We start from the raw sequence: 24,005 nt of genomic DNA on the forward strand, positions 1-24,005 counted from the left end.
CTGAAGTTTTATTACAACAGCAGAATTCCCAGGGAGCTTTGGGGGCAAGGTTCACATAATATAGCCCTGAAGTTTTGCTTAGGTGGAAGCCATCCCCCAATCCTGGCCATCTTTTGATGATCCTTCTGTTTCAAAAAGATTTCACTGGGTAGAGTCTTATAGCATTAGCTGTATATAGTTTATTTTTTATTTTTTTTATTTACCAGACAGTGAGCATCTACAACTCTTTCATGATGTTTTCTTTCTCTGACCTCACAGTGACAAGGCATCTTGTTCCTTAACATTGAGGGAGGCAGAAAAATGCTTGAGTTGCTCAATGTGTGCCTTCTATACCAGTTTCAAAATGGCTTATTCTTCTGGTTTCCATGGTGACAATTAACACTGTTTCAAGGCATTGTTCCAGTCTCCATTTGGGCAGAATTTTCGGTGTGATTTCTAACAAAAAAAAAGGAGGGGGACTTCGGTGTGGCGGGGAAGCCTTTAGCATAACTGTCAAAAAAGTTATCTCAATCAAGTCTTCATGCATTTCTAAGTATGTTTATTTCAGAAATTCCTGTTTTTGCTGACTTTGTTTTATAATTCAGTTTTAGCATTTGTGCTAAGTAAAGCACTCAATAGGAATTTTCTACAACTTCTTTAGTTCTTAGTTAAAATGGTGGGCTAGAGTTTGTAGTTATTTTTAACTCTTTTTTTTTTAAGTTTTATTTATATTTTATACACAGGGATGACATTTAGAATAGTAGTGTCCTGTGTCTTTAATTTGGATCATTCACATATCTATTAGGAGGCTTCATTAGTCAAAATTGAATTGGCCAAGCAAATACACTTAATAATGTAAATATGGCCTTTCAAGAGAGTATATTTTATTTTTGACTAGACAGAGAGGCCCACAGCAGGTGCTGTGGGGAAATTAAATACTGGATGCTTATTTACCTTAGCACTCAAGAAAAGCTTTCTGACTTTAACTTTGCTAATCTCATTTTTGCCTATTGAAGAGTAGTCTATATCATAACATCCCCAGACTACAGGACACAATGGGGCAGCCTCTGCTCACTTACTGCTGTGGGTGGAATGAATATGAAGATTAAATTATCTTCTCACCACAGGATAAAGTAGCCCCACTTGATAGGATGACCGAAAACTGATAGAGCTGGCAGTTGGTTCTCTGAGTCTAATGCTTCTGAAAAGATGTTAAGAGACAGAAGAGCAAAAACATACTAGCATCAACAAAAATAGAAGCTCCTGACATTATTACACATACAGCTTGAGCCCCTAAATCGTACTAGATTTAACCTTGAATGTGCTTCAAAACTTAAAATAAATATTTTCACCTTAAATTATAAAACATTTTAGTACCTTTCATTCATATATCAATACATCGAACAATTAACTAGATCCTCTTAGTTTTTATATTATAGTTTGAAGGCACTGTCCATCAATCACACCTTTCATCAAGCTGTTTAGACAGTAGGCTATATGGTGACAAAGACCGAGAGAATACATAAAGACAAGTTTCTTTTAAATGTAATAACCTTTTATAATAGCTATTGCAGTGACTACTTATACACATTTAACAGAGAAGATTAGTTTATTACATCTAAAATTAAATTAATTGCTTTTTATATTTTTATTTGTGTAAGACTGTTGTTTTTATGGGACACATCTAAGCTGTTTCCTTTCTTGACTGGTCTGCTGTGTGAGAGCTGTTTAAAGTTGGGGTGAAGAGGGGGGATGAGCTTGTCACAAGTTAAAGGATAACTGGTAGAGGCCATTCCCAAGTGGCACAGCCAGAGGACTCTCTCTGTCAATGTGTAATACCATGTGGCATAAGTAAAATATTTGAATAAGATTTTCCTGCCTGCCTGAAATACTGGTTCCCCCAATATTATGTGGAAATCTTACCAAATTAATTATGTAAATATTTGTTAGCTATATCATTTCAGATGGGAACCTAATTGCATAAAGCAGATTGTCATCTCCTCCAATCATCACATCACTGTAGAAACACTATCTAGGTTTCTAGAATACTTCTGAATATTGAATCCAGAAAATTCAAGTGGACAGTGTGTTTCCTAAGTGCTGGAGTAACATGGCCCTGGTAATTGCCTTCCATTAGAAAACGCAATCAGAATTTTTCTTGTATTACAGGCCAAATTCTAAAAGCGCTCTAAAGTAACCCTTGATTTTCTCCACTATGCATATTCATGTAATTTTGGATACTCTGACACCCTGATCAACATTCATTAATAATATGAAATGCTTTAAATCACCTCATTTAAAACATTTTGTTCTGTGATCCACAAATGACTAACATTTGGAGAAGTTTACATAATACAAATGATGTGCATGTTTAGTGTAAATGAAAGATTAAAATATGAAACTAAAAGTATGCAAACATATGCATGCAAATGCCGAAGATCTATTAACCGAAACAGTGATTTCACACCTTCTTTTCCTTTAATCTGCTTCCAATTGTATTTTTGTTTGGGATCTTATATAATATCATGTTTTCAAGGTGAATGAAATCACCCAAGTGCTTGGGCACATTTGAACTTACTGATTTACTTATTTCCAGAGAAAAGTTTTTCTTATTAACTCTGATGAAGGTGTTTATCTTAGGGCACCCTTGGTCGTTTAGGGCAAAGGAACAAATACTACCATGGAACTCAGTGACCTAAATATGGTGCCTGAAAGAAAAAAGTTTTAAAATTGCTATTATATTTTGGAAATGTGCGAAAGATGTAAAATATGTTTAATATTTTAACCAGAATCTAGATTTTCTACTCAGAGGTGTTTTTACATGTACATTTATAAAGTACAGTCATAGTCATTTATGGCTATCCATAATATAGGACTAACTATGGAGTTATCCAAATAGAGTTATTTGAAGAGAATCACCATAGTAACTATCATATTAAATAGCACTTACATTATCTCCAGCAAAACATCTTTTAGGAGAGACTCTCTTGGCAGTTTGTTAGAATATAATACATACTCGGGGAGAGGGTTCTGTAGTCAACTATGATTTGGGGGATATTTTACAGTAATCAATAAGGAAGCATAGATTTGTAACTATTCCTAAAATGGTGGCTTTCCTTTTTCTCTCTATGTGTACCTTCTCTCCAAGCCCACACAGAATTTTTAAGGAAAAGAAAATGAAAACAAAATGTTAACTGAGAATTCAGAGAACTTACATAATCTTCATGAATAATTTTATTTCTTCCACTTTGAGACTGGTCCTTTAGGGGCAGAGATGAGAGGTGGACAGCACTCTGGAGCCAAATGATGACCAAAATTAACTGTAATATTAAACCCCCCTAGACCAGTTATTGTCCTATTTGGAATATTTTAAAGATCAAATATGTGTATAAACTTGAGTTTAAGAAAGAAATCTTAGTCAACTAAATGTAATAACTGTGTGTGTGTGTGTGTGTGTGTGTGTGTGTGTGTAATATATTCAGCAATATTCTTCATCTACTCAAAGTACTTACGTTTAGCCTCCCCATAAATTTTATTGGGAACAAAAACTTTTAATGCTCATAAGCATCACAAAGTCTGTGTTCAATGATTTTCTAAGAACACCTCTCTCCCTAATGATATCTCTTTTTCTCTTTTCATTTTAGCGATACAGTGTGGAAATGTCCATCAGACACCTGAAAAAGACAGAGCTGCTTAGTAAGGTTGAAGCTTTGAAGAAAGGTGGCGTTTTACTACCAAATGATCTCCTTGAAAAAGTGGATTCAATTAATGAAAAATGGGAACTGCTTGGGGTATTTGCATTTTTATTACTGTTTGTAGGTTATGTGTACATTTTTTGCGTAGTGAAGTACTCTATCTGTCTGATTTCTAATTTGAGGCACAAATATCTCTCTCTTTCAATTCACTACCTACATTTCAAACAAGCTATTCATGCTATTATGGGAAAGACACTGCTTTTCCTCTTCTGTTGATTTTTTTTTCTGAGCTTGTCTCCTCTCAGATTTTAATAATTTTGGTTCTTTAATACATGAAAAAGTAAGTAAAATATTCCATGTATTATGGGTATGCACCAAGTCAACTATAATACAGTATATCTGATATATACTGACTGTCATGCTTGAATGAATGTTAATAGAATTTATTCTGAAGGTACATGTAAGAGACATCTACTGTTTAACTATTTACTGTACCCTTAAGATGAAAAGTGGAGTTGTCACTACAGCTTTCAAGTCACACTAAAGCTGCCAAAACAAAGATGCAAATTTGACCCAAATCTGAATTGCAGAATTGAATCAGCCTGTGTTTTGTGCCTCAATTTCCAGCTCACTTTTAACAAAAGCCAAAAAAAAAGAAAAAAGTTTCATGTAATTCATTTCACGCAATGATGGGCTGGGTCTCAGCCAAAGACTGAGATGCAAGAATCTGGCAAAAAGGCAATATAGAGATTCTGTTACCCAGAGACCAGGATGGCACTGTGCAGGAGACAGTGCTGTCCTTTTGTTGGAAGACAGCTGAGAGAAAAGTTAAACTGTATTTTTTCATCAGCTTCTCTCCTAAATTGCCTTCACTTCAAATCAAGGGTAAGCTATATTTGTCAATTACCTAAATAATTAATTATAACAGCCAGGTATGGGCGATGTCAGTTATGGAGCATAATTTTGCATGCCTTCCAGTTTTCTACCTTAAAAAAATTTTTTTAGATAAATAATACTCCAAAAATATTTTGAATAAAAAGCTCTTCATGTACCTTGATGATTTGGAGGAATGCCAGTATTCTGTTTATGCCATGCCTAATCTGGGAGATTAAAAAACTGCAAGTTTAAGTCCTGTTTCTCATTTAAATTCACTACACTCTGCAGTTGTGCAAAGTAACTTAAAATGTTAAAAGTTTTTCATCTAACATATTGTTGCTTTTTAATAATAATTAATGGCTTTCAATTTATAATACGGTGACTTAAATCAAAATCTGCCAAATTCTACAGCATTCATTGATCTCAGACAGGAGAAATGTGGTTAGTGTATGACATTTTAAAAGGTTGTTTAGTACATAGATAAGAATAGCAACCTTATGTGCTTGATAAAGTAGTGATAAGTCTGTTTACATTGCATTTTAATATATCCATTGCTAATTTGATAAATAACAACAATATTTTTAGAAAATTATTTAAGTTGTGTCATGTGTATTGCTTCCTCAACAGAATTTTAAGTCAATATTATATTGAAAAAAGAAATAATATTTAGCTATCCTTTATAAATCAGAGACTTTAAAAATAGTTGCCATTTTGGCAAAAATATCATTCAAATACAACATGCAGGTTTGCAGTGAGAGAGTAGGGTGAGGGAAGATTTTTTATAAATCCTGTACTATGCTAACACCACCAGGCATACTGTTTTAATTGGCATGATTACATTTTAATTGGCATGAAAAAAATTAAAGACAAGGATTTTAACTTCTAACAATAGTAAAATAGAGGGATATGGTTTTTAATATTACTTTCATCTAAGGTGAACAGTGTGGAATGGAAATACATTAGAATGAAATGTCAGTGGTGCGTACAGTTTAATCTGTGAAATTTTGTCCCCTGTGCTGCATATTACTCTGTCTCAATTGCATATTAAACAACCCTATCAAGGCAGGCATTGGCATCTGCTGTGCTGACACAAATTGTGAATTAAATGAAATTGATGTCCTCTGTCGTATATTTATGAAGACGGACCATTCTCTGAAGTATTCTGTTTATGAAGAATTTATGATTGCAAACTGTTCCAGAACAAAAAAGTGGCAATAAATTCTTTTTTGTGACCCTACCCTCCAAGGGCATTGATTTCACCTCCTGCTGCTACTTTTGTTACAGCGTAAAAACAATAGCTAAATCTGGATTCCACTGAGGGTCTTCAAATTATCAATATTTTCACCATGAAAATACAAGGGTGTCACCATGAAAATACAAGGGTGTTGCCAAGAAAGGCTATTTTTCTGCTACAATCTCCTAAAGATACTATTTACAGAACACTACACACCAGATGAATGTTTGTTGACTTAATTTTATTTGTGTTTTAAAGCTTATTTTTGTAGGTTTAATTCATCATTATAGATTTAAATCCTATTGATTGGGAGTGCTTTCCACCAGAAGGAAAAAAAGAAAAGAGCCCTCCCTGACAACGCTCTCCTGCCACAGTGGTTAATTTAAGTAGGCTTCTAGCATAGGGAATTGGGGATTATTTTAACACATATTCGGTATTAGAAAGTCCAGCATCCAGAAATGCAAAATGGAAAGAATTGTGGAATTGAACAATTTCCAAGTCAGGTAAAATCAACAAAATCACCAAGGAGGCTTCCTTTTCTTAAAACCCTTTAGTTACATGGTTTCAGGAATACGTCACAAAACAAAAAATGGAAGTTAATTCTCCATGCTTCATCTACTCTTGGCCTCTTTAGTATATTTATTAAACTTATATCTCCTGAACGTTTTATGTGCAGACTTTTTTTACTATAAAGTCCTATCATGAGAATTCAAATGAATTTTTCTCTGTGACCAAAAAATTCAAATGAATTTTTATCTGGTGAACTATGGGCCAAATCTCCTTTCTATTAAAGGAAAGTAAGTGAATAAGGAATGAGGTCTTCTTAAGTATCCACTGGTACTCAGAACAACTTGCACTGAGAATTCAAATACTAAATGGAACAGCGACCTAATCTGAACTGAAAGTCAGTAGTGAGGTGGCAGGTATAGATGGACGCTTCCAGATGGCTCTTGTTACCAACAAAAGTGTAATGTGTTTCTGGTACCTAAGCTAATCTATGTTTTTGTTTTTTTGTTGTTCGTGGTGGGTTTTTGTTTGTTTGTTTGTTTTATTTTTTTGTTTTTTAATCTGATGCATTAGAAAACCCTAGGAGAGAAGATCCAGGACACAATGGCAGGGCACAGTGGGTCCAGTCCACGTGACCTGCTCTCTCCTGAAAGTGGAAGCCTGGTAAGGCAGCTGGAGGTCAGGATCAAAGAACTGAAAGGGTGGCTAAGAGATACAGAGCTTTTCATCTTCAATTCCTGTCTGAGACAAGAAAAGGAAGGAACAATGAATACTGAGAAACAACTGCAATACTTTAAGGTAATAAAAAAACAATCAAAGTTGATAAAAAGCTCTTTTTATGGTAGGGATGAAATATTTATCAAGTACATAAAGTATTATACCCATGTATCTATGTATCACTGTGCACCTAAATGTTTCCTTGAATTTATAGACAACCTCCACATTTCTTATATGCCTCTGTGTGTATAAAGATGAACATTAAGCATATCAAATATACATTGTAGAGGGAAAATCTCTGCTGCACGTGTGTGTTTTTTGCAATGCTTGTTGAGGGAGGACTTTGATGAATTAAAAGCAGACCAGCAAACATTAAAGATTACTAAGGCCTTTGAAGGACAGACCTAAATGTTCTATAAATAACTTGGATAAAAATACTTACACAAATTGATATGATAAAAACACATGATTTAATCGAAGTCCATTACTGCTAACAAAAGGAAACATAATTTTTACATATGAAAGAGTCAACTACTTATGGAGGGAAGAAATAAAGCAAAATAGGTTCCTACATTACAGGCATATTCCATTATAGAATCTACCAACCTCAGCAACACAACTATTCATATTCACTATATGTCCATGGAGAGGCATTTCACCTGGTTTGTTTCTATTGTTTACACAATATCTATTTAAAAGCAATTTAACATTAGAATGTTTTCCCCCATTGCCCAACCTAGCCCATACTGCTTGAATCTTTCCATAAATGTAGTCATTATTTGGGTTCTGGCTAGTGTCAGCCTGAGGCTTTGGGGTTGCAGAATTTGAACTTGGTGGCAATAAATCTTCGTCACCAGAAATCTTAGAGAGGAGTAAAAGGAAAAACAAGAAGAAAAGAACTTTTTGGAACCAAGCAACCATTTCTTCTCAAAGCATTGTAGGTCCAGGTTTTATTCATCCCACCCTGCCTGCAATCATCCAGTAATCTGTCAGAAAATTTAGTCACATGTGATTCACATTCTCTCTGCCAAACAGGCAGAGTCATCTTGCTCACCTCTATAACCCAAGAGGAGGCACCCTCAAAGACAAGACCACAATACTTCCCAATAAACTATCTGCATTGCACACCTGTAAATTAGCTTTCATTGAAAACCTCCTCTTCTGCCACTTAATGGACAGACCAAATTGGAAGTTAAAGTGTCTTGCCAAAGCAAATGAGTTTATGGTCTGAAATCTAATACCCAGATGATTTGCTGTTTTATCTCCACTTGACTCATCCTAACCTCTACTGCAGGGAGATGGAATCTTCAGATCTTTTAATGAAACTTTTCAAACTTTTTGAGATTATGGAGCCCTGATGATTTTTCTTTATGACTTGAAACTAGTTCCTTTCTAAAGTTGACCTTGAGGAGTTTGATCAGATAAGTTAGGGGGATCTAGCATAATGGCACTTTTTTATTGTTTTTAAAGAAAATTTTATTCATGACTGTTGGAATAAATCTCTTTCCTAGCCAGAATTTTAAATAATTCTGAGCTATTTACTCTTAGTGTTTAGTGTGTGATTAATCCAGTGTTCTGTGTGTTACCACATTCACTGGAAGAAAGGAAGCAAATGTTCGTAATATAATAATAACGTAATGTAATGTTTGTAACCTGTCAAAATTATAATTGGTAATAAGCATGTACAGAGTAAAAATTTTTTACTTACCACAAACCCAAAGAACAGGTACACTCTGCCTTTCTAAGTGATGAAACAGCTCAGACAGGAGAGTGACTGAAGAACCTTTTTACATATGAGAAACCCTCTGCCATGCTCTGCCTCTTGTGGATTCCCAAAGGTCTCCTGCCATGACTCATCACACAGAAGAGGACAGGCTTTATCCACAGGGTTTAGCTTTATGATTCTTTATCCTATAAATCCTCAGCCTTTTAACAGAACTGAAGTCCTTTATATGACACTAAGAGTAATGACAGATAAACTACAATGTACTCTCCAGGAGAATGGAAGGGAAGGTGCTGCATATGAAAAGGAAAACCCATAGCTTTGTAGACAGAACTGTGTTTCCTTCTGATAGATTGGTCTGGGATGAGACAAGGGATCAGGATCTTCAGTTTTCAGAAAAAAGAACAAACCAATTGTGGAACATTTTCCTTTTCTTTAAGCAATAAGTATGAGAAATATGGGATTAGACACAGGAGAAAATTCTACCCAACAAAGAAAGAGTCCAAACTCAGCAAGAGGGAAGAAACATGAAGGTGTGGACCTAAGAGCCCTGGGACAGGAATGCAGAGTTATCGAGGAATGAACACACTCTGACAACAAAATGCAGGAGAGCATGTCAGGGATTTAATGAGGCCAGCTGGCAAAGGGCCCCTTCGAGCTGCGTGTGTGCAGCTTCAATGCCATTGGCTGGAAAGCACTACTTTTTAATGATGACCCTTCAGAGAGAAAAGAAAATAATTGCTTAATCATATGTTCCTTGTATCCCATAACCAAATTCATTATTCTAAAGATTCAAAATGGGAAGATATTATTCCTTAGCAGCTAAACAAGGCCACAGCACTGGCCTGGTCCCAAAACCAGTTGAGGAAGAGCAAGTTTAGACCTGTTACAAGACTTTGTCATCAAGAAGGTGAATGAGTGGATTAGATTTAATAACCTTGTTGATGATTAATGAACCAAATCTGCTTTCATAATTTAAATTTGACAAAGCACTTTTATGCATATTGTTATATTTAAAATATACACTAATTATATAAGTCAGAAAATTATAATTACCTTCTTATATGTGTGGGTATTTATTTTTATGAATGAAGAATTTGAGTTGTGGGAAGGTAATGTGACTCATTTAAATCCCCATAGCAACCAGCAGTAGAGACAGAGGAAAAACGGTTGTCTTTGAGTACAGATTCCCATCCTGTCATTCACTGACTTTTCAAATAAACTTTGAAACTTTGTTTTACTCTAAATCAGGGGTTGACCAACATATTCTGTTAAAGCCAGATAATAATATAATCTCTGTACGAATTATTCAGCTCTGCCATCATAGTGCAAAAGCAGCCACAGACAATATGTAAATGAATAAGTATGGCTGTGTTCAATAAAACTAATTTACAAAACTATTTACAAATGCAGGACAGTGGGCTTGATTTGATGTAGAGGCCATAGTTTCCTGACCCTGCTCTAGATTACAAAAATTATTGCAAGCATGAGAATGGATACAGTCTGTGTCATCTTTAAAGAAAGGAGACCATGCTACAATTGCATTAGGGGGACAAAAAGTTATTTTAATAATTGTAACAACCACAACTAATATGTATGAGGCATACTTTCTAAATGTTTTACCTGCATTCACTTATTACTCATCACCATCCTGAGACTTATTATAGTATGATCTCTTATATTTTATTTTTATTTTTAAAATTTTTAAAATTTGTGGGTACATAGTAGGTGTATATATTTGTGGAGCACATGAGATTCTTTTGTTACAGACATGCAATGAGTACTAATCACATCGTGGAGAATGGTGACTAAATCCCCTCAAGCATTTACCTTTTATGTTACAAACAATACTATTAAACCTTTTTAGTTATTTAAAAATATACAATTAAGTTGCTATTGACTATAGTCCCCCTGTTGTGCTATCAAATACTGGGTATTATTCATTCATCCTATTTTTTTCTTTGTACCCATTAACCATCCCGTTTGCCCCTACTACCCTTTCCAGCCTCTGGTAACCATCCCCCCAACTCTCTATGTCTGTGAGTTCAATTGTTTTAATTTTTAGAGGCCACAAATAAGTGAGAACATACAATGTTTGTCTTTCTGTTCCTGGCTTATTTCACTAACAAAATGATCTCTGGTTCGATCTATGTTGTTGTAAATGACACGATCTCGTTCTTTTTTATAGCTGAATAGTATTCCATTATGTATATGTACCACATTTTCTTTATCCATTTATCTGTTGGTGGGTACTTAGGTTGGGCTTCCAAATCTTGGCTATTGTGAATAGTGCTGCAACAAATATGAGAGTGCAGAAATTTCTTCAATATACTGATTTCCTTTCTTTTAGATATATATACCTAGCAGTGGGATTGTTGGATCATATGGTAGCTCTATTTTTAGTTTTTTGGGGAACCTCCAAACTATTCCCCATAGTGGTTGTCCTAATTTACATTCCCACCAACAGTGAACAAAAGTTCCCTTTTCTCCACATCCTCGCCAGCATTTGTTATTGCCTGTCTTTTGGATAAAAGCCATTTTAACTGGAGTAAGATGGTATCTCATTGTAGATTTAATTTTAATTTATCTGATGCTCAGTCATGTTGAGTCCCTTTTCATATGCCTGTTTGCCATTTCTGTGTCTTCTTTTGAGAAATGGCTATTCAAACCTTTTGCCCATTTTTTGATCATATTGTTAGATTTTTTCCCTATGGAGTTGTTTGAGCTCCTTGTATATTCTGGTTATTAATCCCTTGTCAGATGGGTAGTTTGCAAATATTTTCTCCCATTCTGTGGGTTGTGTCTTCATCTTGTTGATTATTTCCTTTGCTGTGCAGTAGCTTTTTATCTTGATGTGATCTCATTTGTCCATTTTTGCTGAGGTTGCTTGTGCTTATGAGGTATTACTCAAGAAATGTTTGCCCAGATCAATGCCCTAGAGACTTCCCCCAATGTTTTCTTGTATTAGTTTCATAGTTTGAGGTCTTAGATTTAAGTCTTTAATCTATTTTTATTTGATTTTTGTATATGGTGAGAGGTAGTGATCTAGTTTCATCTTCTGCATATAGAGATCCAGTTTTCCCAGCACCTTTTATTGAAGAGACTGTCTCTTCCACAGTGTATGTTCTTGGCAATTTTGTTGAAAATTAGTTCACTGTAGGTGTGCGCATTCGTTTTTGGGTTCTCTATTCTGTTCCATTCATCTATGTGCCTATTTGTAGGCTGGTACCATGCTATTTGGTTAACTACTAATTCTGTAGTGTAATTTGAAGTCAGGTATACAGTTTTATTCTTTTTGCTCAGGATAGCTTTACCTATTCTGGGACTTTTGTGGTTCCATATACATTTTAGAATTGCTTTTTCCATTTCTGTGAAGAATGTCATTGGTATTTTGATAGAGATTGTATTGAATTTGTAGATTGCTTTGGATAGTATGGATGTTTTAACAATATTGATTCTTCCAATCCATGAAAATGGAGTATCTTTCCTTTTTTTCTTTTTTCTTTTTTTTCTTTGTGTGTGTATGTGTGTGTGTGTTCTCTTCAATTTCTTTCATCAGTGTTTTGTTACTTTAATTATAGAGATTTTTCAGTTCTTTGGTTGATTCCTGGTATTTAATTTTATTTGAGGCTATTATAAATGGTATCACTTTTATTAATCTGTTTTTCAGATTGTTCACTGTTGACATATAGAAATGCTACTGATTTTGGTATGTTGATTTTTTTATCCTGCAACTTTACTGAATTTATTAATTCAAATAGGTTTTTTAGGAGTCTAGGTTTTTTCAAATGTAAGATATTATCTGCAAATGCAGATAATTTGATCTCTTTTTTTCTAATTTGGATTCCTTTATTTCTTTCTCTTGTCTGATCACTTTAGCTAGGACTTCCAGAACTATGTTGGTGACAGTGAAAGTGGATATTCTTGTCATGTTGCAAATCTTAGAGGAACGGTTTTCAGTTTTCTCCCATTCAGTGTGATACTATCTGTGGCTCTGTCGTATATAGCTTTGATTATGTTGAGATATGTTCCATCTATCCCCTTTGTTTTTTTTTAAAGTTTTTACCATGTAAGGATGTTGAATTCTATCCAGTGCTTTTTCAGCATCAATTTAAACGATCACATGGTTTTTATCTTTCATTCTGTCAGTATGATGGATCACATTGATTGATTTGCATATGTTGAACCATTCTTGCATCCTTCAGGTAAATTCCCCTTGGTTGTGATGAATGATCTTTCTAATGTATTATTGAATTTGGTTTGCTAGTATTTTGTTGAGGGTTTTTGCATCAGTATTCATCAGAGATATTAGCCTGTAGGGTTTTTTTTTTCTTTTTTTAAATGTGTCTCTGTCTGGTTTCGGTATCCAGGTAATACTGGTCTCATAGAATGAGTTTGGAAGTATGCCCTCCTCCTCTATATTTTGGAATAATTTGAGTCGGATTGGTATTAGTTTTTCTTTAAATGTTTGGTCGCATTCGGTGGTGAAGCCATCGGGTCCCTGGCTTTTCTTTACTGGGGGACTTTTTATTATGGCTTCAATCTCGTTACTTGTTATTGGTCTCCAGGTTTTGGATTTCTTCCTGGTTCAATCTTGGTAGGTTGTATGTATCTAGGAATTTGTTCATTTCTTCCAGGTTCTCCAATTTATTGGCATATAGTTGCTCATAGTAGCCACTAATGATGCCCTGAATTTCTGAAGTATCACTTGTAATGTTTCCTTTTTCATTTCTGATTTTATTTATTTGGATCTTCTCTCTTTTTCTGTTAGTCTGCCTAAAGGTTTTTCAATTTTGTTGAACTTAAAAAAAATGACTTTTGATTTCCTTAATCTTTTGTATTTTTTTCTTCATTTCAATTTCTTTTATTTCTGCTCTGATCTTTGTTGTTTCTTTCCTTCTAATTTTGGGTTTGGTTTGCTCATGCTTTTCTAGTTCTTTAAGATGCTTTATTATATTGTTTTTTTGAAGTTTTTCCTCTTTTTTGATGTAGGCACTTATAACTACAAAATTCCCTATTAGTACTGCTTTTACTGTATCCCATAGGTTTTGGTATGTTGTATTTCCATTATCATTTGTTTCAAGAAACTTTTCAATTTCCTTCTTAATTTCTTTATTGACCCATTGGTCATTCAGGAGCATATTGTTGAATTTCCTTGTGTTTGTATAGTTTCCAAAATTCTTCTTGTTATTGATTTCTAGTTTTATTCCATTATGGTTAGAGAAGATGCTTAATATTATTTCCTTTTTTTTTTGGAATGTTTTAAGACTCGTTTTGTGATCTAACATACGGTCTATCCTTGCAAATGATCCATGTGTTGAGGAAAAGAATGTGTATTTTGCAGCTTTTGGATGAAATGTTCAGAAAATATTTATTAGATCCATTTGGTCTATAGTGCAGGCTAAATCCAATGTTTTTTTTCTTGATTTTATGTGTAGAAGATCTGTCTGATGCTGAATGTGGGTGTGTTGAAGTCTCCAGTTATTACTGTATCGGGGCCTATGTCTCTAGCTCTAATAATATTTGCTTTGTTGATCTTGGTACTCTAGTATTGAGTACATACGTCTTTTAAATTGTATCATCTTGCTGAATTGACCCCTTTATCATTATATAGTGACCTTCTTGGTCTTTTATAGTTTTTGCATTGAAATCTATTTTGTCTGATATACATATAGCTACTCCTCCTCTTTTTTGGTTTCCATTGGCATGGAATATCTTTTTCTATCCCTATACTTTCAGTCTATGTGTACCTTTACAGTTGAAGTGTATTTCTTGTAGGCAACAGATCAGTGGGTTTTATTTTTCATCCCTTCAGCCACTCTGTGTCTTTTTATTGGAGAATTTAGTCCATTACATTCAGCATTATGATTGATAAGTTGGGACTTACTCCTGCCATTTTCTTATTTGTTTCCTCATTGTTTTGCAGTCTTCTCTTTCTCTTTCTTTCCTTCCTGTCTTCCTTCAGTGAGGGTGTTTTCCTCTGGTGATATGATTTAGTTTCTTGCTTTTCATTGTTTGTGTATCTATTTGTATGTTTTTTGGTTTGAGGTTACCATGAGGCTTGGAAATACTGTCTTATAACCCATTATTTTAAGCTGGTAACAACAATACTGTTTGCATAAACCAACAAACAAGCAAAAAGAAAACTAATAAAAACTCTACACCTTAACTTCATCCCCCTGCTTTTCAGTTTTTTGTTGTTTCTACTTATATTTTATTGTGCTGTCTGTGTCTTGAAAAGTTGTTGTAGTTATTATTTTTTATTGGTTCATCATTTAGTCTTTCTGTTAGGATAAGAGTAGTTTACACACCGCAGTTGCATTGTTAAAATATTCTGTTTTTCTGTGTAATTACTGTAACCAGTGAGTTTTATATCTTCATGTGATTACTTGTTGCTCATTAATGTCCTTTTCTTTCTAATTGAAGTATTCCCCTTAGGATTTCTTGTAGAACAGGTCTGGTGTTGATGAAATCCCTCAGCTTTTGTTTATTTGGGAAAGGCTCTATTTCTACCTCATGTTTGAAAGGTATTTTTGCCAGATATACTATTCTAGGGTAAAAAGTCTTTTTCCTTCAGCACTTTACATATGTCATGTCACTTTCTCCTGGCCTGTAAGGTTTTCACCGAAAAGTCTGCTGCCTGCCATATTGGAGCTCCATTGTATGTTATTTGCTTCTTTTCTCTTGCCACTTTTAGGATCCTTTCTTTATCCTTGATCTTTGGGAGTTTATTAAATGCCTTGAGGTAGCCTTCTTTGTGTTAAATCTGCTTGGTGTTATATTCTGCTTTTTTTTTTTTTTTTTTTTTTTTTCGAGATGGAGTCTCGCTTTGTCGCTCAGGCTGGAGTGCAGTGGCACAATCTCGGCTCACTGCAAATTCTGCCTCCCGGGTTCATGCCATTCTCCTGCCTCAGCCTCATGAGTAGCTGGGACTACAGGCACCCACCACCATGCCCAGCCAATTCTTTGTATCTTTAGTAGAGACAGGGTTTCATCCTGGCGCTAGCCAGGTGGTCTCGATCTCCTGACCTCGTGATCCGCCCACCGTGGCCTCCCAAAGTGTTGGGATTACAGGCATGAGCCACCGCACCCAATCCTTGGTGTGATATTCTTGTACTTACTGATATCTTTCATTGGGTTTGGGAAGTTCTCTGTTTTTATTATCCCTTTGAATGAACTTTCTATTCCTATCTCTCTACCTCCTCTTTAAGGCCAATAAGTCTTACATTGGCCCTTTTGAGGCAATTTTCTGGATCTTGTAGGCCTACTTCATTGTTTTTATTCTTTTTTCTGTTGTCTCCTCTGACTACATATAATTCTGCTTTTTTTTTTTTTTTTTTTTTTTTGAGACAGAGTCTCGCTTTGTAGCCCAGGCTGGAGTGCAGTGGCATGATCTTGGCTCGCTGCAAGCTCCGCCTCCCAGGTTGACGCCATTCACCTGCCTCAGCCTCCCAAGTAGCTGGGACTACAGGCGCCTGCAACCACACCCAACTAATTTTTTGTATTTTTAGTAGAGACGGGGTTTCACCCTGTTAGCCTGGATGGTCTCGATCTCCTGACCTCGTGATCCACCCACCTCGGCCTTCCAAGATAAATTCTGCTATTAAAAGACTGATGCATTCTTCAGTATGCCAATTGCATTTTTTCAGCTCCAGAATTTCTGCTTGATTCTTTTTAATTATTTTAATCTTTATCTGGTAGAATTCTGAATTCCTTCTCTGTGTTATCTTGAATTCTTTGAGTTTTTGCAACACAACTATTTCAAATTATTTGTCTGAAAGGTCACATATCTCTTTCTCCTGGACTGGCCCCTTGTGCCTTATTTAGTTCCTTTGGTGAGGTCATGTTTTCCTGGATGGTGTTGATTCTAGTAGATGTTCTTTGGTATCTGGGCATTGAAGAGTTAGGTATTTATTGTTATCTTTACTGTCTGGCTTGTTTGTACCTGTTCTTCTTGGGAAGGCTTTCCAGATGTTTGAAAGGACTAGGGTGTTGTGATCTATGCTGTATTTGCTTTAGGGAGCACCCTAAACCTAGTAATGCTGTAGTTCTTGCAGACTCAAAGAGGTACTGGCTTGATGGTCTTAGACAACATCTAGGAGAATTCTCTGGATTACCAGGCAGAGACTCTTGTTCTTTTCCCTTACTTTCTGCCAAACAAATGTTCATTCTCTCTCTCTCTCTCTCTCTCTCTCTCTCTCTCTCTCTCTCTCTCTCTCTGTCTGTCTCTGTTATGAGCCACCTAAAGCTGGGGGTAGAGTGACACAGGCATCCCTGTGGCCACTACCACTATGACTGTGCTGGTTCAGACCTGAAGCCAGCACAGCACTAGGTCCCACCCAAGGCCTGCTGCAAACACTCCCTGGCTACTGCCTGTGTTTGCTCAAGGCCCTGGGGCTCTACAGTCAGCAGGTGGCAAAGCCAGCTCTACCTGTGTGCTTCCCTTCAGGGTGGCAAGTTCTCCCAGGCCCCAGCTGGGTCCAAGAGGTGCCTTCCAGGAGTCGGGGACTAGAGTCAAAAACCTTAGAAGTCTACCAGGTGTTCTGTTTTACTGTGGCTTCACTGGCACTCAAATCACAAGATGCAGTTCTTCCCACTCTTCCATCCCCTTTCCAAAACCAGGGGAGCCTCACCCCATGGCCACCACCACAGACCATGGAGAGTACTGCCAGACTGCCACCGATGTTCCCTTAAGATTCAAGGGCTCTTGTGTCGGCTTATGGTGAATGCTGCCTGGCCTGGGACTCACCTTTCAGGGAAGTGGGCTCCCCTCTGGCCCAGAGCAAGTCCAGAAATGCCATCTAAGAGTCAAGTCCTGGAATTGGGAACCCCAAGAGCCCACTTGGCACTCTACCCCTCTGTAGGCCAAGCTGGTATCTAAGATGTGAGACTAAGTCCTCTTTGCTTTTCCCTCTGCTTTCCTCAAGCAGAAGGAGTTTTGCCCTTTAGCCACCACACCTGGAAATCTGCTAAGTCTCACCTAAAGCCAGCAAGTCTCAGAGACTCATCCAAGGCCCTCTACATAGTACCTGGGTATTACTGCTGGTTTTTCAGGGCTCAAGGGGTCTTCAGTTAGCAGGTGATTAATGCTGCCAGGACTGGGACCTTCCTTTCAAGGTAGTGGGTTTCCTTCTGGCCTAGGGTTCTGTCTAGAGATGTCGTCTGGGAGCTAGGGCCTGGAACGGGGGGGGGGGGGGAGCTTAAAATGTTGACTGCTGCCCTATCCTGCTGTGGTTGAGCTGGTATCTAAGATGCAAGACATTCAGAGTGGATCATCATTAAATTGGTGTACTTGTCGAGGGTTGCAAGGGGAATGATTAGGGAACCTTCTATTCTGGTATCTTGCTCCGCCCCATCCACTATCATGGATGAGAAAACTGAGGTGGGCAAAATTGAAGTAACTTATTCAAGGTCATGAAGTTAGTAAGTGATAAAGCCAATAGTCACACCTAGAAACTGTTTCAGAATCTGCCCCTATGTAGACTCAAAATTCCGTAGGTCAAAGATCTGTTACTTGCAAGAGAAAAGCACATAGTTTACTCTTTTGTTCCTTATTCCATTCTGAATACTTGACAGCCAGCTGGAGGAAGTCAGGGAGTCAATGTTTTAAATCTTGGAAATTAAATTTATAGAATAGGGCCTTTAAAAGGATTTCAAATTAACAATAAAATGTGCACCATTGCCAAGTAATTACTCTGAAAAGGAATATCACTAACGTACTTTTACAGAATAAAGGAAGAAAAGAGCTAAGCAGTTCATATGCTTTAAGAAATGTTTCCTGAAACCTCAGTGCATAATTTTCAGAAATAAAAATAAGACCAATTTCATCCAGTCTTTTAGGGGGAATTTCTCGTGTCCACTATAACCAATTTCAAATGGTACCGTAAGTTCTCATTTCCTCTGACCCCAAAACCACATTTAAAGGAGATGAGGTTGAAAGACAGGATAGAATGTTTTAGCAGTTTTTATGTATAAGAAAAGTAGCCATGATTCCTACAGGTGCCTGGATCATCCCTGCTGCTCTATCTTGGAGCCATTACAAACTTTGTAATGATGCTGTTGGCAAAGATGCAAACAAAGAATTACAGTAACTCAGTCTAACCATAACAAAAGCATACAAAACACTTTCAAATTCAATAGACATCAAACAGGACTTAATCCTTTCTACGTATCATACATACATTTAAAAAAAAAAAACATATTAACCATGTATATCCATCAAAAGAAAGCCAGATATATTCATCAACAGTCTTTTTTTAGATTTTTTTTCGTACCACATATTTAAAAACCCATCACCTAACACTTCTTTGGAAACAATTTTAAATAATTGGATATAGTTCAGAACTGCCTTATAAGAAAAATTGGCTGGGTTAAGGTTGAAATTCAAAGATAGATTTATTATAAATAAATGTTATTCACACTACTGTCTGAGGGTGGTGGGAAGACCCACAGAAAATTTTTACAGGTAGTCCCAGTACAGTTTTCTAAAGTAAAAGAAAATGGTATAGCAGCCCAATTCTTTCTGACTGCATGTTTTGCTAGAAGAAGTTGCTGAATGATTCCTATGAAGTAGAGAGTTCTGCCCTTGGTTTGAGAAGGCAGAGATACAGCTATGCACTCATTTTATATGTGGTGTTTGTACTGCTGCTATCAGACAGACCAGATTCATGGAAATCAAGAATGTCATGCTAATCTAGAAAGAGGAAAGAGAGATCTCACCCATGTTTACTTATTGTCTTGAAAATCAGACAGAACAGCATTTAGCCTCTGAAACCAGAGAATGAATGTTTCTACTCTTAACTGATCTCTTAAATTACTTAAACGTAACTTTCTTTGTTAGTAAATTCAAATAAGGAAAAAACTGGAAGAACATAATTGCAAAGGTATCTCAATGCTCTCCGTTCAAGTAAGTATAGGATGGGAACAGTGAATCTGATCCATCATAGTTGAGAGGCTTAAGTGTGGATTCAAGTTGCTTGTGTTTGTCCTGGCTCTACCTCTTTCTGATAGATGATCTTCCTGAAAGCTCCAGGTTTCTTATCTTACAAATAGAGATAATGATACTACTTACCTTAAGAAGTGGTTGCGAGTGTTAAATGAGATAATATATACATGAAGACTGCTTAAAATAGGGTCTGCCTACTAAGAGCTCAATATATTTTAGCAGTCAGCATTAGAATTCTAAAGCATGAAACTGTACTTTCAAAAAACCATTTATATTTAGTAAAGCAGGGTTATAGTAAATAGATGAAGCAAATTCCTTGGGGTTTCACCTACTTTGGTGAGTTGTATGATCTCTAGGAACTGAATTATCTGTTAATTGGATCATTGACCTACTTACTATCTAGATAAAACCATAAGAGAAGTTTTTTCCCTCCCAAGACTAGGAAAAAAGGAGATAGTCAGTATACCTCCCAAGTTTGCCCTTTGACCTGGGAAGGAAGAGCTCTTTTGGGGTGGTAAAAACCAGATTATTAAGGGTGGGTCTCCACATTTGGGCTACTTTTCCTCTTTTGAGCAAGGCAGCAAACCAGTTACTTACAGTCCATTTTCTACTCCAACTTCTGTCTCCATGACCTTCTTTTGTAAACCCTCCTTTTACCTCTTGTTTCTCCAAAATTATTGCATATGTGTGCACACATGAGTGCACACACACACACATATACACACACAATCAAACCTTCACTTAAGGAGAGAAACAAAACTTATATTTTAATGTCCATATTGAATTGCCAGTCATCTTCTGTAACTTTTACTACAACATGATTCTTTTATAATTGACCAATTAATGGTATTTATTGAGTATCATCACTAGTTTCTGTTAGTTGGCAACACTATGACCTAGGACTTTCAGCTGTGTGATCTCAGGTAAGTAATTTTTCTTTGCCTGAGATTATTTATAAATTTAGGTTTTTTTGATTGAAAAGCTTCTCTTCAACTCTAGCATTCTTGTGATTCCGTAAGAGCTATCTTTTTCCATTGGTAAATTTTTCAATTATAGATGTCATTCAATTTCTTTAAACAACACTTTCAGCTTGGCACAAAATTTTAGGTAGATCAGCCAATGGCCAATTCTGTATACCAGGATTTATATTTCCCTCATTGAAAATGATACTGCAAAAGGCAAGAAGCATCTTTTGAACAAAAATTGCAATGTGATTGCCTTTAGCACCACAGTAGCAATCTTTCTCTTTGTACCCATTTCCTTTCTATCTTTATAATGTTCAGTACAGACACTGGCCTAAAAGAGGAAAGTAAAAAGTCTTCCCAGTTATGAATTTCAGTCTGGATAGCCGTACTTATAACATGAATATGTTTTTACTGGCTTCTAAGTTAACAGAGACTTGTTTGATTGAGTCATTTTTAAAGTGAAAAGAAATACACTAATAAACTGCTAGTGTGGTGACGGCAAGCAAATGTACAGATCTATAAGATGTAAGGCAGAAAATTCTCAGTTAAAATTCATGACCAAGTTGAAGAGATGGAGGATTTGAATCTGGAAGGACTAACCAGAAACCCTATCATCATAGGCCTAGCCTCTTCCTTTCTCATCTCTTAGGTAACTTGAAGTCCTTCACAATATATGTAGAGGCTTAGTATATCCTTGCCTGTCCTTTTGTTATCAGTTTTCCACATTATATTCTTTTAGGCAAGTTTCTTACAAATTGCATTCTAACCAAATCTGACAGTCTCTGTCTTCTAATAAGAATATTAAGTCCATTCATATTTATTTCCTTGATTAAGATTACTGATCCTTTTTCATCTTATCACATTCTTTCATTTAGGCACTGGGCTGGGTTTTAGCAATACCATGAAGTTTATATTATGGGCTAGTTTAAATATTTTACTACATGGAATGCTGTTTTCTTTATTTCTACTGCAGTGAATTGGAAGGATTTTTTTAATTACGTATTTTCTTTAATTACAGTCTCAAGATTGATTCCGATGCCACTTTTAAATTTTAAAAATGAGCTTGTTCTTCTTTCTGTGTCCTCCACCCTATTTCCCTATTTTTGTTGATAGTATATAATCTTAGATTTAATTTTTAGGTATTGTTATTAATAATATAATTATGTCCTTTTTTCATACCTTCAAGTATTTCTTTTGACATTTGCATTATATTAAAAGTAATTCAGGCCTAGCTTAGAGGTCCATTCTTGTAATCATAGCACTTTCAGAGACCAAAACAGGAGGATCACCTGATGTCAGGAGTTTGAGACCAGCCTGGGCAACATAGTAAGACCCCATCTCTACACATAAAAAAAATTGTGTTCAATTACCTGAGTGTGGTGGTGGGTGCCTGTAGTCCTAGATACTTAGGAGGCTGAGGTGAGAAGATTGCTTCACCCCAGGAGTTCAAGGGTACAGTGAGCTTCAATTGTGCACTCTAGCCTGGGCAAGAGAGCAGGACTGGGTCACTAAATTAATTTTTGTTATTTCTTTTTTGTTGTTGTTTTTTTGAGACAGAGTCTTGCTCGGTCGCCCAGGCTGGAGGTACAGTGGCCCGATCTCGGCTCACTGCAAGCTCCACCTCCTGGGTTCACGCCATTCTCCTGCCTCCGCCTCCCGAGTAGCTGGGACTACAGGTGCCAGCCACTGCACCCGGCTAATTTTTTTGTATTTTTAGTAGAGACAGGGCTTCACTGTGTTAGCCAGGATGGTCTCCATCTCCTGACCTCATGATCCACCCGCCTCGGCCTCCCAAAGTGCTGGGATTACAGGCGTGAGCCACCACGCCCGACCTGCTAATTCTTTATACCGCACTCTAGCCTGGTTAAGACAGTGGGACTGGGTTGCTAGATAATTTTTTTAATAAATAAAAATGAAAGTAATTCAGAATTAATTCTTTATACTATTTTCATTGCTGAACTTCAGTTTTTTTCATATAACAACTTTCCGTTAAAAATGTATTTTTAGTGCTCGCTGTTGGATCATCTTCTAATATTTTTCACAGGAAAAGCCCATTTCTAGTATTTTTTCCAAACCCTGTATGTCACAAAATGTATTTTACTTTTACCTCACATATAAACAATAACTTGGCTGAATATAAAATTTTTCTAAGGGCTGTGTAATCTTTTGTCATCAAAATTTCTGATTCTTTGAAATTTGTAGTCATAAAAGAGAAGATATGTTTATCTTTTATGTGTGAGTTGTAGCTTTTGTTTTAATTTCATTTATATAGGACTAGGACTAGGTATCTGTCTCTTTTCACTTTTTTTTTTTTTTTGCTGGGAACATGGTGAGTCCTAACTGATTTTGAAAATCCCGCTTTAGATCAGGAAAGTTTTACCCGCTATTTGATTTTTGTAATTTCTCCATATGTTTAGTTCCATCTTTTTGAAAGGCCTGCTCTGTGCATATTGAATCTCCTAGATCTTGCCTTCACTTAAAAAAATCTATTTTTATTTTTATTTCTTCATCTAGGGACTTCTGGTAGAATTCTCAAGCTTGTTTTCTGTTTCTGCAGTACCTAATTTTGTAATTCATTGTTTTCATTGCAATTTTTAATTCAATAGAAGTTCTTTTCATTTTTATACAATCTTTACTGATCTTAAATTTTTCTGTCATCAAAAGTGCCTACTTACCTCAGTGCCATGAATACAACATCCTTGTGCCTATTTTCAAGACATGAATTGTTTTCTCTTTTTCGGCATTTATTTATTTCAGTATTGTTCTGAGTCTTCAAATTGGGCCCTCATTTGAACTACAGTGTCTGTTGATGTGTGTGTTGATTTTTCTGTCCATGTTTGAGGAGTTTTTGTTTTCTAACACTGGGTGTTGAAATAGATCCTCTTTGAAATGTTATATAAATGGCTCCCTGTACAGATGTTTCAGTCTAAGACAAAACCCAAAGGGAAATTTTAGATTTTCTTCGATTTTATTAAAATTCAGGGATGAGAAAGACCATATGTATGGAATAGCAAATTGTTTATTGATATTGAAGCATAGGGTAAACTGTCTAACGTCAAGTGAAGCTGCAAGCAGAGCAAGTATCCTACTCTTTGCTAATTTACCAGGGATGTCCTCAGTGTTCCAGAGCAGGAGGGTGGTGTTGCAGAGCATGTTTCAACCAGCCTGGAAGGAGAAAGTCCTATTAGGAGGTTGCTATTCTGTAACTTAGGTGATATGACCTGAGGGATTGATATGGGACAATTACAGTGAGAGGGAAGAGATTGGATTTCCACCCCCCACCTCCCAGCTTTATTAAGGTATAACAGACAAATAAGAATTGAACATATTTACAGCGTACATTGTGATATTTTGATATATGTAT

General features: G+C 36.2%; 1 protein-coding gene across 3 annotated transcripts in view; it reads left to right on the plus strand.

Moving 5' to 3' along the window:
- The window catches only part of AKAP6 (A-kinase anchoring protein 6), a 636,231-nt gene that overhangs the window by 518,595 nt on the left and 93,631 nt on the right, over window positions 1-24,005 (plus strand). For all 3 annotated transcript variants that reach the window (XM_073010910.1, XM_073010912.1, XM_073010911.1), the window contains 2 exons: window positions 3,624-3,770; window positions 6,865-7,089. In XM_073010910.1, the coding sequence (XP_072867011.1) occupies window positions 3,624-3,770; window positions 6,865-7,089 (372 nt within the window). The remainder of the gene's footprint in view (window positions 1-3,623; window positions 3,771-6,864; window positions 7,090-24,005) is intronic.

Source organism: Chlorocebus sabaeus, chromosome 24, assembly GCF_047675955.1.
Source record: "Chlorocebus sabaeus isolate Y175 chromosome 24, mChlSab1.0.hap1, whole genome shotgun sequence".
Classification (NCBI taxonomy): domain Eukaryota; kingdom Metazoa; phylum Chordata; class Mammalia; order Primates; family Cercopithecidae; genus Chlorocebus; species Chlorocebus sabaeus.